The 15,105-nt window shown below is 26.5% G+C and overlaps 1 protein-coding gene and 1 long non-coding RNA gene across 5 annotated transcripts in view; both read right to left on the bottom strand.

Annotated features, from left to right (window-relative positions):
- The window catches only part of LOC134832263 (uncharacterized), a 219,740-nt gene that overhangs the window by 70,166 nt on the left and 134,469 nt on the right, over positions 1 to 15,105 (bottom strand). The gene's annotated exons all lie outside the window — the stretch shown is intronic.
- LOC134832234 (disintegrin and metalloproteinase domain-containing protein 10) overlaps positions 1 to 15,105 on the bottom strand; it is a 39,498-nt gene that overhangs the window by 10,653 nt on the left and 13,740 nt on the right. For all 4 annotated transcript variants that reach the window (XR_010162055.1, XM_063846208.1, XM_063846210.1 and 1 more), the window contains exon 2: positions 7,548 to 7,568. Coding sequence is in view for 3 of the 4 variants with exons in the window: in XM_063846208.1 (XP_063702278.1) it covers positions 7,548 to 7,568 (21 nt within the window). In the remaining variant the exon portion in view is untranslated. The remainder of the gene's footprint in view (positions 1 to 7,547; positions 7,569 to 15,105) is intronic.

Genomic DNA, 15,105 nt, shown 5'->3' with positions numbered 1-15,105 from the left:
TTTAACCCCTCAGGGGATAATTTAACCCATCAGGGGATAATTTAACCCATCAGGAGATAATTTAACCCCTCATGGGATAATTTAACCCCTCAAGGGATAATTTAAGCCCTTATGAGTTAATTCAACCCCTTGGGAGATAATTTAACCCCTCGAGATAATTTAATCTCTTAAGAGGTTAGTTCGATACCTTCAAGGGGTCTGATTGATTTCTTCAAAAGGGGTCAATTTAACCTTTTTAAGCAATTAAGTTAACCCTTTTTCGCCTGTAGAGTATATTAGTCACTAAAAAGACCTCTAACCTTACTTTGAATGAATATTTTTAAATTTGTCCTTCATATGACCTTGAACCTTTTCTCCTTATATTTCAGCTGTTCAAAATATTTCTTCTATTAAATTAGATCAGTATCATTTTCTTCTCGGCACTTAAATTACCTTCATTTCTCATTTTCTCTTAATCAACTCAAATTCGTTTCTCTTTAAATTGTTAAATATGAGTTTGATAAATTTCCAAGAATAATTCATTACTTTGACATTCTTCGTTTTTCTTCTATTTTCCATTGTTATAAAAAAAGGAATGACAGTTTTTCCATTTCTTGAGATGCAAAATTTTCCTCTTCGATAAAGGAACAAAGATGCCCTTGATGGAAATTTGCGTCAGATATTGATTTACTCCACAAAATGACAAAAAGGGGGAAGCCGCAAACCGAGTTGAATCGTTCCATTCTGTGAATGTCCCATTTTCTGCTGTAAAAGCAACCACTGCAGTCATTTCATAATGAGACATTTTCTTGCAGTCCAATGCCTGTTTTACATGCCGACAACGACAACACCGAACAGCTTGCCCGTAGCAAAAATAACTGCCTCGGATGTGCAGTGACACATTTTTGTGTGTCTTTGTGTGGAAAAAAAATTATTATTATTAAGGATGGTTTTTCGTGTCAATTAAATTCGTTTGTGACGAGGAAAAGTTGCTTGAACAATGAAATGGCAGCAACTTGAAATAACTTCAAAAGGATTGAATGTCTGCCGTTGGGGCTTTCTCACGATATGACATGAATAAATTTTTCATGTGTTGCCAGGACAAAATGTGCTTGCGAACAAAAATTTTCTTTGATGCCACATCCACACAATTCAATCCAACAACAACAAAGCCATTTATGTACTTTTTCGTATCACAGCTTTCGAGCTACATTGTTGTTGTTGTTACCTATTTTGCATAAATTTTTGTACACATAAACGTTTTACAATATAGAATATTAAATATATCTCATCATTCGGCCAGAGATGTGCGATTGTGGTTCCAAAAACACGAAATTTCCTCATTTTATGTCGTTCTAGATTGAGCGCCTTGGAGTTGCTGCTGCCGTTCAAAATACAATATTTCATCAAATAAATAGCAGCACATGAAAGGATAGCAGATTTTTTTTAAATAGGAAAAAAATGACAATGATGACATACTCCACTGAGGACGAATGATGTGTTTTGTGTATCAAAAATCACAACATTGGTGCTGCTAATAAAAAAAGCTTATATATGGGAAAATGCCGAGAAAAAAATTGGAACGTTATAATGAAATTTTTGAATAGGGAAGTAGAAGTAGATTTTGTTGAAAAATGACATCTGTCAAAGTGATAAACGTCAAAAATTGAGAAATTTTAACAGCTAAGTTTGCAAAAAATAATTTTTGAGCAATATTTTGTGTCAAAAATTATTTTTCGCGATTATAATTTTAAAAAATTTAAATTTTTTGACGTTTATCACTTTGACAGATGTCATTTTTGAGCAGAATCTACTTCCTTTTACAAAAATCTCATTAAAAAGTTTCAATTTTTTTCAACAAAATTTACTCGTACTTTTCTTCCAAAAAATTTTTGACGTTTATGACATTATTATTGTCGATCTTTTGACATTGAATGTCATTTTTTTTAAAGATAATTGAAGTTTGATTCGATCAAATGTCATCTTATTGCTAAACTTTGAACGTAAATTAATTTATTGTTTGACTTTAAATAGAAATTTATCAAAAAAATTAAAAATCAAAATGACAGCTGTCAAAATGTTAAATTTTTTTCCAAATCTGTCATTTAAATTTTGATTTTAAAATGATTTTTGATTAAAATTTTTGATTTTTCTTTAAAAAAAGAAGTGTCTGTACAATTATTTTTAAATTTTTGGATAAAAGATTTCAAAAGTAGATGTCAAATTTTGACAGCTGTCATTAAAAAAATTTTATATTTTCATTAATTTTTGACCGATTTCCTGTTTCAACCTAAAAGTCATTTAAAAAAATAGAATTTAAATTTTAAAAAATCTAAAAAATGACATTTTATGGAGTTAAACGTCATAACGCGTCAATTTCCCGCCAAAAATTGACATTTAACGTCAAAACTGTTACAAAAAAGTTTTTTTTTTGGCATATTTGACCCACTTTTGAGCAATTTTTTTCTAATTCTAATAAAAAATACATCATCCAACTATCAAAATATCTTCTCGCTACATAACCTCGTCACTAATCCCATAATAACCGTGCGACATCAACAAATTCTAATTCAAATATCTCCTCGTTTCTGCCATAATCCTCCTTTTATGATACACAAAATTGTGTGATATTTGCTGCCGTCAAACATATTCCATAAATAAAAATAAAAAATATAGAATCAAAAATTTAGCTTAAACGTTGTTAACAGTGTCACTTGACATCATCAATGTATGCAAAATGGTGTCTCTATGACGCTTCGCCGCCGTAGAACGTTGAAATTGATGCTAAAATTGATAAATAACGTGAATAATTTAGATTTTTTTCCGTTTCAAGAGGGATGTTTGGCATTTCCCACGCTCATTGAAGTGACTCTTGAGATTTTTTTCAACCCTTTTTCAGGCAAAAAAATAAAAAAAAATATTTGTCTGGCATTCAAAGGCAATTATTCGGAAACTATTTTCCGTCTGCTAATCCCTTTTTTGCTACAAATGCACAACACGAAGCGCAAACAACATTAGCAAATATCCCAGACAACAAAGCCCATAAAAATTTATCAACAGCAGAATGCATCTCGTCTACAATCTGGAGGTACCGACATGAAAATTACTTGTTTTTAAGTAAAAATAACCGAGAATTGGGGGAGTGAGAGGCAACAAAGAACGATAATAACAGCATTAAATGAAACGAAATCGAAGCAAATAAAGGAAAAGACAAAGAAAAGTTTTAAGACGTCGCTCCTGTTTGTGCTTCGTGGCGCGCTGCTGTTTCTGACGACGACGACAACGACACGTACAAAAACAATAAATTGACTTCCAACAGTCACAAATTTGCCATTTATTTGCCGAGGAAATCTTTTTTTTTTTGTCTATTTCTTTTCGTTCTTTCTTCGGAGTATCAATAACAACCGAGAGACGTCTGTTACATGGGTTGCTGTCACACTCTCTTATAAATTGCGACATCTCTCGATTTCGGTGGAACAAGAAAAAAATACAAAAAAATTATTTTCGTCGGAATTTTCGTTTTTCATATTATTGTACATTTTTTTTATTTTATTTTTTTTTGTAAAATGGCTTCGAGGAATTTCGTCAACAACGACGCTAATAACAACGCCAGATAAGCCGAAAGGAAGACAGGCAGAAGCTGAGGTGAAGGTTAAACGAAGCACGAGCTGCCTGACGTTTTGCATCTTTTATTGCACGTATTTCGTTGCAACATGAAGGACAAGAAATGTAAACTGAAGGAAGAAAAAATACGACGTTTGACCTAATTTCAGGCTTTGTTTGCCAACATCCTTTGGAAAATGGGTGCAATTGTTTCGTTTTGTCATGGGAGATTTAAAAGAGGTGAGTTTTACCTCGAGAGAGGATAAATTAGAATATCTCGACTTTTTTAAAAATATTTTTAAGAATGACTTTCAGAGAAGTATTTTTTTAAAGAATTATTTTAAAAAAATTGCAGTTTTTATCTTAAAAGTTAGAATAAAATTTTACAAAAAAAAAAAAAAAAATAAAAATTATTGAAAATTTTCAAGATTTTAAACTTTGTCTGATCCTTATGATGGAAATTTCGATTTTCGAAGGAAAATAAAAAAATTAAAAGTTAAGAATTTTTTTTTGAAATTGCAATAAAAGACAAAAATGTAATTTTATTTAAAAATTTTATTTTTTTTTTCTATTGAAAAACGACAAGATGCAAATATCAGGAACAATTTTTGGTAAGAAAATTTCTTTGAACACAAAAAAAAAATTGAACAAGAAAATAAAAAGATGCAAAAAAAAAAAAACAAATTTTAAAATTTATAAAAATAAAAAAAAAACTCATTAATAAGCCTTCAATTTAAAGATCAAAGAAATTTTTGTATTTTTTTTCTTTAAAATAAAAGGAAAAAATATTGTCTCAGTTTTTGATTCTCAAAAAAACTTTTATCAACGATTTTTTATAAAAATTTTTGTTTAAGTTTAATTTAATTTATTTATTTTTTTTATTTAAAATTTATTACTTTTTTTTTCAAAAATAAAAAAATTATTTTTCTTTGTTTTTCAAAAAAAAAAATAAAATAAAAAAATAAAAAAAAAAAAAAATAAAAATAAATAAATAAAAAAATAAAAAAAATAAAATAAATTTAAATTAAAACCACTGAAACCAATTTATATGTGGGTAAATTGGCTTATTTTTCAAAATGTTTCTGAATTTTTCATGAAAAGTGATTAAAAAAGAAAGTTAATTAAAAATATTAGCGAAAAAAAAAATTATTCGTAAAAAAAATAAAATTCATAAAATAATTCGTTGTTTTTTAGTAAAATTAACTTTTGTAGATTTTTACAGTAAAAACTTTATAATTATCCAACATTTCCTTGAATTTTGCTTCAGTTTCAGTTAAACAAAACTCTTTTGTTTGAAAAAAAGAAAATAAAAATTATTTCATTTTTTTGGATTTTTTTCAACAACCACTCAATTTAACTTTTGACCCATTTTTCTCGTTTGAAAAGCCAGCTTACAGCCTTTTAAAATATGAAACAACAGCAGCCAAATTCCGACTGAATGGAACGCTTGCCATACATTTCATCCTTTTATTTTTACAACAAACAATAACAATAATAATAGTCGGAGCAGCAACGGCAGCAGCAGCAAAACGGCAGTAATGAAATGGATAGTGTGGCCTACTTTCGTTCTCCTATCACATTATTGTTATTATTTCACATCCAACTTCCAAAGTTGTACAAGGATATGATATTTTTTTTTATTCCAACAAAATGTCTTTTTGGGGCTGGAATTTAATAATAAAATGTTTTGTGAGAATTTATGCAAGAATTTTTTGTCTTGTGGGAAACTTACGGCACGAGAAATGAACAAGAGAGACTTGCAGGAAACATTTTTTTTGTTGTTTTTTCTTCGGAAAATATTTTAATGGTGTATCATGTTTTGAAGTTATTTACAGAATTAGCAGCAAAAGTCTTCCTGGATTGGATTTCAAAACTTTGTTTTTTTTTTTGCACGAAAATAGGAACGGGAAATGAAAAAATTTCTCTAAAATACAATTGCAATATTTTTAAAATTTTTTATAAAAGAAATCTTGAAATAAAAAGAATTTCTTTTCTAAAATTGATGAGAAGCAGCAAAAAAATCACGACGGAAATGAAAAAGAGATGAGAAGGGAGTGAAAACCAACTTTGAGTAAATATTTTTCTCAATAACTTTGTGTCTATAAGTAAAATAGAGAAGCGGGAGTAGTTCATAAAGACGACAGGCGGGTTCAAGAAACCAATTTTTAAACAATGAACATCATGTTGAATGAACGCTCGAAGGCACCTGAGGCACTTTTTCGTCGTTATATTTCCTTCTTCGCGACGTATTTGTTCGCTGGCGGTGTGTCGTGTCGTCGATGTTGTTGCCATCGACGTTGTATCTCATTATTGTTGTTATTAGCATTATTATATTTTGCTACTGATTTTTTTTTTGCAGTGCTATTCAATGAGATTGACGGAGAATTCTTTACGGTGAGAATTTTTAAATTTAAAAGGATTTTTTTTGTAAAATTGGATGACGATGTTTTTTTTTAAAAAAAAAAATTAATAAATTTGAAAAATCACAAAAAAAAAATATTAAAAAATCTCAGATTAGTCCAAGAAATTTAATTTTTATTAATTAAAGCAATTAATAATTAAGTTAGAATATTTATTTTTTCAAAAAAAAAAAAAAAAAAAAAATTAAAAAATTTAAAAATTCAGATTTGTTCGAAAAATTTTATTTTATTAATAAAAATAATTTAATTTATTTCAAAATTTAAATATTTATTTTTTTTTAAATAAAATAAAATTAATAAAATTCAACAAAAAATATTTTTAAAATCTTTTAAGACTAATAATATATTTTTTTTAAAATATTTTGAAAAAATTAAAAAAAAAAGTTGAAGATACAATTAGATAAAATCAATCAAAATTATTTTTGAAATCCTTAAAAATTTGAGTTTTTACATATTTTTTTATCAAATTTTAAAAATTTTAAAACTTTGATAAATAAAATAAATTTAATTAGAAAATTCAAATTTTTCAGTTTTTATTTTTTTTTAGTTTTTTTTTATAGAAACTGAAAAAAAATTACCAAAAATTTATTTTAAATGCTTTAAAAATGTCGTTTAAAGCATAAATTTATTATTTTTGGATTAAAAATTTTTATAAAAAAATTGTTTAAAATCTGAAGATAATTTTTTTTAATTAAAAATTTATTTATTTTAATTTTATATGAATAAATTTTAATTTATTTTTATTCCTCATAAAAATTCATATTTCTTGAATTTTGAATTTTTTCTTAATATTTTTTGAAATAGGTAAAAATTTTTTTTCACAATTTTTGAAAAAAAAAAATCTTGAAAAAGCACTTAATCCCTTCTTTTTTTCACAACGAAAAATTGCAGACAACCTTTTGTCTCCTTCTTTTTCTTTCCATGCCATGATAGCTACACATTATTATTATTATAAGGGTAGTTCATTTTTTTTTTCAAGCAACAAAGAACATCCATGGAACATATAAATAAAGTTGACAACGAAGAAGACGCACCTGATCTCCACCTCCTTTCCTTTTTCTTTCATGAAAACAAGTTTGCTCATGTTGGAATTTATTTCTCGTAAGAACGAGCGAACGAACAAGGAAAATATTGATGCAGTATATTTATTATTTTTTTTTGCTTACTTTCCGCAGAAAAATGGCAAAGCAGCCAAGAAAATATGATTTTATTAAAATTTTTCACCTTCAGTATTTTTGAAAGGAGAAAACTTGAAAATCCCTCAAAAAATTTTCCTTTTTCGTCTATTATCACCCTACCGCCTCAACAACAAGAAAAATCCCTTTTTCGCAACAAAGTAATAATAAATGAGTTAAGATAATCCACTCTCGTTGTTTTTTTCTCCTTCCTTTCACGCGAAATATGGTCGGGTCTTTGTCGTCTGCTTTTAACAGGAAACTTTTTCTGCATAAAAATTTTACTTATTCATGCAACGAACAACGGCGACTCTTTTTAATGACTCTTAATCAGGTGTGTCTAATTAGATTTCCTGAGTCATTAACTTACCTCCTATTTCTTTTACGTAACCTGGAACGAGAGAAAAAGACAAAAGTTTCATTAGTTTTCGTTTCTAATAGAAAAAAAAAAATTTTTTTATTTGCAGGACGCCTTCACTTTTCTTCGTGCAAACGAGCAAAAAATGAAAACAAAACCAAACAGACAAAATGTGGGACAAACAACAAGAACGCATCACGATAACCTCATGTAACAAATGCAACTCTTGACCATATTTTATACTTCTTTTTATGTGTCTGTACGAAAAAAACATGATTTTAATGTCGGTCGTTCATACAGCGAACGCGCGATAGAGCAGGTTATGTCGGTTTTTGTAGCAATTGTTTTTTCGAATGAAAGCGCAGCAGCAGCAGCAGCAGCAACGAAGATATGAAATTATACAAATGATACCGTTCGTTGTTGTCGCAATATGAGCACGCGGACGGCAGAAAAAGTAATAAAATGCAATAAAAACCAGTTTAATGTCCATTCATGGAAAGGAAGGAGGGAAAATTTGCTGCTTTTGTTAGAAGAAATGAGGAAAAATGTTCTTAATTTTATTAGAAATTCTTAATTTTATTGAAATTATGAAGATTTTGTCTCTGAAATAGAATAGAATTAATTGAAAATTGCTCAAAAGCTCAAATTTTCTTCATATTTTTACGTTTTTAATAAAAAATTTGTAAATGTCAATTCAAAAAATGACCGTTAAAAATTTGAAATTCGGTTTTTCGCTAATTCGAAAAAAAAATTAAATATTTTGTCTTTTAATTTTTAAAAAAAATTATTAAAATATTATTAATTTTTGATATTTTTACTTAAAAATTAACAAATGTCAATTCAAAATCTGAACGTTAAATTTTTTTAAAATTTCTTCTCGTTCATAGAATAATTTAATTTATCAAATTTTCTTCTATTAAATTATAAAATTTCACTAAAAACTCATTTTCTTTATCAATTTATTCATTTCAAAGCTAAAAAATTTGGAAATGTTAATTCAAAAATTACCGTTGAAACTAGAAAATCAAATTTTTGTTCAATTAGAGAACTTTGCAAACTATAACTTGCCTGAATTAGCTCCTAAAAGTTCTAAATATAATTCAAAACTTTAAATTTCTTCGTTTTAAATTAATATTTTAGAATAAAATTTAAAATAAATAAAAAATGTCGATTTTTTAAAATGACAGTTAAAAATTTGAAAATTGCCTTTTCACTAATTCAAAAAATGTTTATTTAATGTTTACTAATTCAAAAAATATTTTGTCTCTTAAAGTTGAATAAATCACTAAAAACTTAGTATTTTTCGATATTTGGTCATTTTTTTTTAATTAAAAATTTGAAATTGTCAATTCAAAAAATTGACCGATAAAAATTTGAAATTCGTTTTTTCGCTAATTCAAACTTTTTTTTACAATTTTTGCCTGTAAAAATCACATAAATGTCTGAAAAAGCTGAACTACTTCAACTTTCAGAAGTCAAAAAGCCTTTCAAGTGCAGATCATTCTTCCATAAGTAAAAAAAAATTAGCAACTCGACTCCAAATAAAACAAACCACAATGCAATGTTTTGTTTTATAATAATTTTTAAATCGTTCTCTTTCTCTCTCTGTGTTATTTTATTCTTCCACAGTCGAAAAAATAAAATAAAATAAATTTGTGTATTTTATCACACAAATGAATGCGCAACAAAAATTTACATGACATGCACAACTATAATGTTCTAGTGGTTATTTTTTTTTGTTTGTTACAGCAACTGCTGCTCTAACTGTACTCGTTGTAGAACGACGATCATCATTACGACCAACAAAAAAAAATTCATCCATTATTTCGGTTCTTTTTTAAAAAAATATTTTTATTTTTTTTGGTGTCACGATACTCGTCATCATCAAAATAAATTGCTGGCTCGCTGGACAGCAGAGGTGAAGGAACACGAAAAAGTATTGAAGCATAAAGTCAACGTGAATTTATTTTTCAGTTTTATGAATGGTTTGTGACTGTTGAGTGGAATGCAACAAAAAAAAAACCACAAAATATGGTAAAGCGTAACTCCGAGTCGAGTTGGGAAGTGTACGTGGAAATTGCCGATGAGTCATATCAGTGTCGCAGTTGTAACAGTGAATTTACTCGATGAATTTCACAGAATAATGTTTTAATAAATAAAGTGTTATCATCGGGGTTTTTTTTTGTCGAGTGCAATAGAAACGACGAACGAGAGATTATTTTTTTGGTACGAGGGCAAAGAGGTCATTGATTCGATATTTTTTCGTTTGTTTATGTTTTTATTGATAATTTGCTCATGTCGAGACACATTTGTGGTTTACCAAGGGTTTTACTGTTTTGCGACAAGGGTTCTAATTGTGGTGATTTTTTTTTAATGAAAGAAAGAGACTTAATTTTTGAATAAAAAAGTAAAACTAATTAATTTATTTAAATTTTTTTTTATTTTAAATATTCAATAAATAAAAATTTTTATTTTTAAATGAATAAAAATTTTTAAATAAATTAATTAATTAAAAAAAATAAATTAAAATGAAAACTTGCTAAAAATTTTAAAAATCAAATTATAATTTTTAAAAATTAATTAATATCCTAAATAAAATTTAAAATAAAAATATTTAATTTTAAAATTTTTTTAAAAATTAATTAATTTTATTTAAGTTAAAAAATTTAAAAAAATATTTAAAATAAAAAAATTTTTGAAAAAAATTTTTTTAAATTAATTAATTTAAACTATTTTTTTTAAATTTTAAATTAATTATTTTGACAAACAAATAAATAAATAAGTAAATATTTTAAAAAAATTTTTTAAAATTTATTATTTTAATTTTTAAAAAAAATTTTTAAATTATGAATAAAATATTTTTTAAATTTTAAAAAAAATTAAAACAAAAACTTTAGATAAAAATTTAAAAAATCAAATTAAAATTTTTAAAAATTAATTAATATTCTAAATAAAATTTAAAATAAAAATATTTAATTTAAAATTTTTTATTAATTAATTTTTAGAAATTTAATTTAAATTTTAAATTTAAGTTAAAAATTTTATTTAAAAAAATATTTAAGTAATAAAAATATTTTTTTTTATTTTTTTTTACGATGAAAAAATTATTTTTCATTTTATTAATTAATTTAAAAATTTTTTTTTTATTTTTTTAAATTTTAAATAAATAAAAATTATTGCAAATCGGCAATATTTTTTTTAAAGCTCAAATTTTTCAAGAATATCATTCAAAAATTGCAAAATATAACCAAAATAAAATTTAAAGAACAAAAAAAAAGCTTCGTTAACGAGTAAAAAAATAATTTCTTGAGTCATTTTATAAAAAAAAGTGAAACTCAGACGATTTTTATGAATTAGTTGAATGACTAATTTAAAAGTTTTCCATTAAAATGTCATTTTATCAATTTTTTAAAAAATAAAATTGCAATCAAGTTCAAACATTGATAAGAAAAAAATGACTGATAGAAGATACAGATGTCCGTAATTGATAAAAAAATATAAAAATTGCAATTCACTTCTGAGTTCATCAACTTTTCCTCAGAAACTGCGCAAATACTTCACAAATGTCGCCAATGTCTTCTTATTTACATAAATTTCTTATGAATTTTTAACCGAAAAAAAATATTTTTTCTGAGAAACTTTCTCACTAGTTTCAGTAACACAAAAAAAAAATTATTAAATTTTGATCATAAATCCAAGTTCAAGGCAACCCACATAGTTGCTTATAATCTCCGGAAAATTCGTTAACACAGCTTTGAATTGATTCGCATTGAAATGTAATTACCCGTAAAGTGCTTTTGCGCGATGTAAACAACGACGGTCGTGCTAAGGCTGCAGAAATAATCATTTTAACGTGCCTGGCAATTCAATTCTGAACTAAGTAGGATTTTCAAAAAGTTTTAATTAATTAACAGACACACACACGAAGCAATTTACTCAATGCATAACTTTTGCTGAAACATAATAACAAACAGCTGTTGTGCTTTCTCACAAACTACTTTGTGCTCGTTATAGATCAAATATTTAATTGCAACTCAAATATCTCTACGGAACGAGCACATAATTAAACGAATGGAGTTTCATTGAATTTGAATTCCACTCGAAATAACGTTCTTAGATGAAAATCTTGGAGAATTTCTTGAAAGGAAGGAAATTTTCGACTGCGCACTCCTTGGAACGAAGGAAATTCAATCGCATTCCATGCTTCAATTAAATCGGTCAATTAATGCGATAATTGCACATCTAATTCAATTAAGGCAATGTGTGTGTAAAAAACTAAATTAAAAGCTTCTGCGAAATATGGACGTGTTGACAAATATAAATCTCCGCAAATAGATGACATCACGAGAAATCTGTTAGTTTTTGTGTTTGCCATGTAGGGAAACGGTCCGTATTAATTTTTGGATATTATTCACGGCTATCGATAACAGTTGCTAACAGTTGTTGTGTTACTAATTAGAATGTTGGTGTAAGTTCAGAGACGTATTTGAAGTTTTTTTTGTAAGAAATTATAAATTTTTGCCCTAAAAATACCTTTTTTAAAAATGTTTTTGGGGCAAAATTTTTTTTTAATTTTTAATCATTTTTATTCTATTTAAAAAAACAAAAAAAAATAAAAATTTAAGACAAATAAATTTAACTTTCTAATATTCTAATATGGAAATAAAAAATATCTATTTTTTAATTTATTTTTTATATTTTATTAATTTATAATTTTTGCAAAAACGTGAACGATAAATATTTAAATTAAATAATTTTAATTTAAGTTATTTTACATTTTGACCCAAAATTGATGGAAAATAGAGTTTAAATAAATAATATGTCTATTTTTAGAACTAGACCTATTTTTTTCGTCTGATTATTATTACAGAAAATACAGGATTTATTATTATTAAAGGATTTTTTTCTGTTTTTGGTATTTTTCAATTTGAAAAAAAAAATTATTTAATTTTTTTTTAAAAATTTAATTAATTAATTTTCAAAAATTTTTTTAATCTTTTATATTCGATTATTTTTTTTTATTTAATTTTTTTATTTTAAAATTTTTAATCTTTTAATTCAATTTTTATTTAAATTTGTACGAACATTTTTTACCAAATTTATTTTTAAATAATTAGATAATTTATTTTTTTGACCTTTCTCAATTTTAAATTTATTTGTTAAGTTGGAGTTTCATGTATATAAAATTTTATTTTGTTGTTGTTAAATAAATTAATTTTTTTAATGTAAAAATTTAAATTCAAAGAAAAAAGTTTTCTTCTTAATTTTTTTAGACAAAAAAGGGAAATTATAGGTTTTTAAAAAAATTAATTAAAATTAAATTAATTTTTTGATGTTTTTTTAAATTAAAATTTTTAATTAGATAAACATTGAATTTTATTCTCTCGCAGAGTTTTTTCTCATTTTAAAAACAAGAAAGACAAAATAAAAAAAAACTTTTTTTTTGAAGAAATCAACAAACCTACACCTCTGGTGCAATTTCTCGTCTCATTGCTATTGATATTCATCATTATCGTCATATTTTCTGTCGAAATAGGGACCAATGTTGAAGGTGAAAGCCCTCCCTCGAGACACAATTTTTCCATTTTTAAGACGAATTCCTCTGAGAATTCATTTTTTTTTCGTTACTTTTTCATTGTATTCTCTTCCACTCAATGAACCACAAAATAATTGCTTGGATATTATCTTGCATTCTCACACCATTCCGAACGAACGAACGCAAATCATCGAAAATTTTTCAGAGCAAGTTCAATCAATGTTAAACATAATTCAAGGTCATCGCTTATTTATTATCGAAGAAGGAACGAACGAACGAAAAAAATGCTGAAGAATGGTGCATGAACCCAGCGGCAATCTAAAATGTTTGTTATTCATCATCATCGTTTCCTTTGTCTTGGGTCGTCGTGCATTCATGAAGAGAGAAAAAAAAAGGTTCAAACACGTTCTTTTTGCCATCAACCGTCAGCCACAGACCTTTTAAAAGGAGCGAGAAAAAAACGCAGGTAATGAATTTGAATTTTTTTTTTGAAGAGTGGGATGAACAGCTTGAACTTTGGGGCAGTGACGAACGAAGAGTAGGTCAGTGACATGAACGAGCAGCGAAAAAAAAAATAAAAATTAATGATGCTTCAATTGTCTAAGTGTGTCATTTTCGCTAATAACGCTATTTATCGTTGGAGCGTTTTAGGTTGTTAACTTGAATAAATCAGCACAATACAATTTTAATGTGAGTTGACAAAAAAAAAGTTCTATTATTATTTTTTGTTGTGTGCTTTCTGGCGTGTGAGGCAACGAGTGCATTCACCTGATAACTCAACCATCGTTTTTTTTCGATGGAGGATTTTTTTTTATTAAATAAATTTCTAGGAAGAATCCAATTTCTTTCATCATACTTCGTCGTTCTTTTTTTGTGAATGAACAAGAAAACGAAGAAGAAAGACGTTTAGCATATTTTTCAATTAATATTCTGTTGGTGTCGCTTGACACAGCGACAAAAAAACATCTTTCTCCATTCGCGTTGGAATATTATGAAAAATTTATGTTTCGTAAGCTAAAATATCACACGAAAGACATGAAAATGAGGTAAAACTAAAAGATTGTACATTGGGTCAATATTTTAGAATGTTCACTGGGTTAGAATTTGAAAATGTCCATTGGGAAAAAATTTTAGAATATGCACTGGGGTGAAATTTGAGATTGTGAATTAAGGCAAATTTTTGGAATGTGCATTGGGATTTTATTTCAAAATATGCATAGGGAAAAAATTTCAAAATATGCAATGGGATGACATTCCAAGATTTCACCCCAATGCATATTTTAAACCTAACCTTAAAATGAGAGATTTTGCCCCAATTAACAATCTCAAGTTTCACCCCAGTTCACATTCTTAACTCTAGTCCTAATGAACATTCTCAAATCCTGACCCAGTGTACATTCAAAATTCTTGCCCCAATGCACATTTTTTTTAACCTACCAAATTTTCATGTCTCTCGCAGATATTTTAGCTTGCGAAACACAAATTTTTCATAGTAAAGCAGCGGGACAGTGGCTTCATTTTGCACGTAAAACATTATTATAGTTTTGTCGTTCGGGTATTTCGCGTTAAAGCAGTGATAAGCAAATAATTGTGGAACAATGACAAAGGTACGAATATGAATTCGAGATGAGAATAATTATTATTATGATTTTATGTGCTGTTGAGGCAATGAATGGCACGTGAGTTAATGTTCTTTTGTGCGCTTCATATTTTCGCTTGCGAAATGCAGGTGATGCACGTGCGATATTTCCGTGAATGAATGAGTTCTAATGCATTTTAGATTTCTTTTCTTGCTTTATAATGATGAGTTCGAGCGTGATCTTTGAATGAGTTCGACGAAAAAAGGTTAAAAAGAGCATTAATTGCTTGAATAAATGATTCAAAGATTGACTTGTAAAAAAAAAATTATTAGGAAAATGGATTTAATGAACTTTAATGAAAAAATTTGATGTGAAATACGCAGTTTTTGAAAAAAAAAGTTGATGAACTCAGATATGAATTGCAATTTTTATCAATTACTTAGATTTTTATCTT

Source organism: Culicoides brevitarsis, chromosome 2 (genome assembly GCF_036172545.1).
Source record: "Culicoides brevitarsis isolate CSIRO-B50_1 chromosome 2, AGI_CSIRO_Cbre_v1, whole genome shotgun sequence".
Classification (NCBI taxonomy): Eukaryota; Metazoa; Arthropoda; class Insecta; order Diptera; family Ceratopogonidae; genus Culicoides; species Culicoides brevitarsis.
This window is presented reverse-complemented; position numbering and strand designations above follow the sequence as displayed.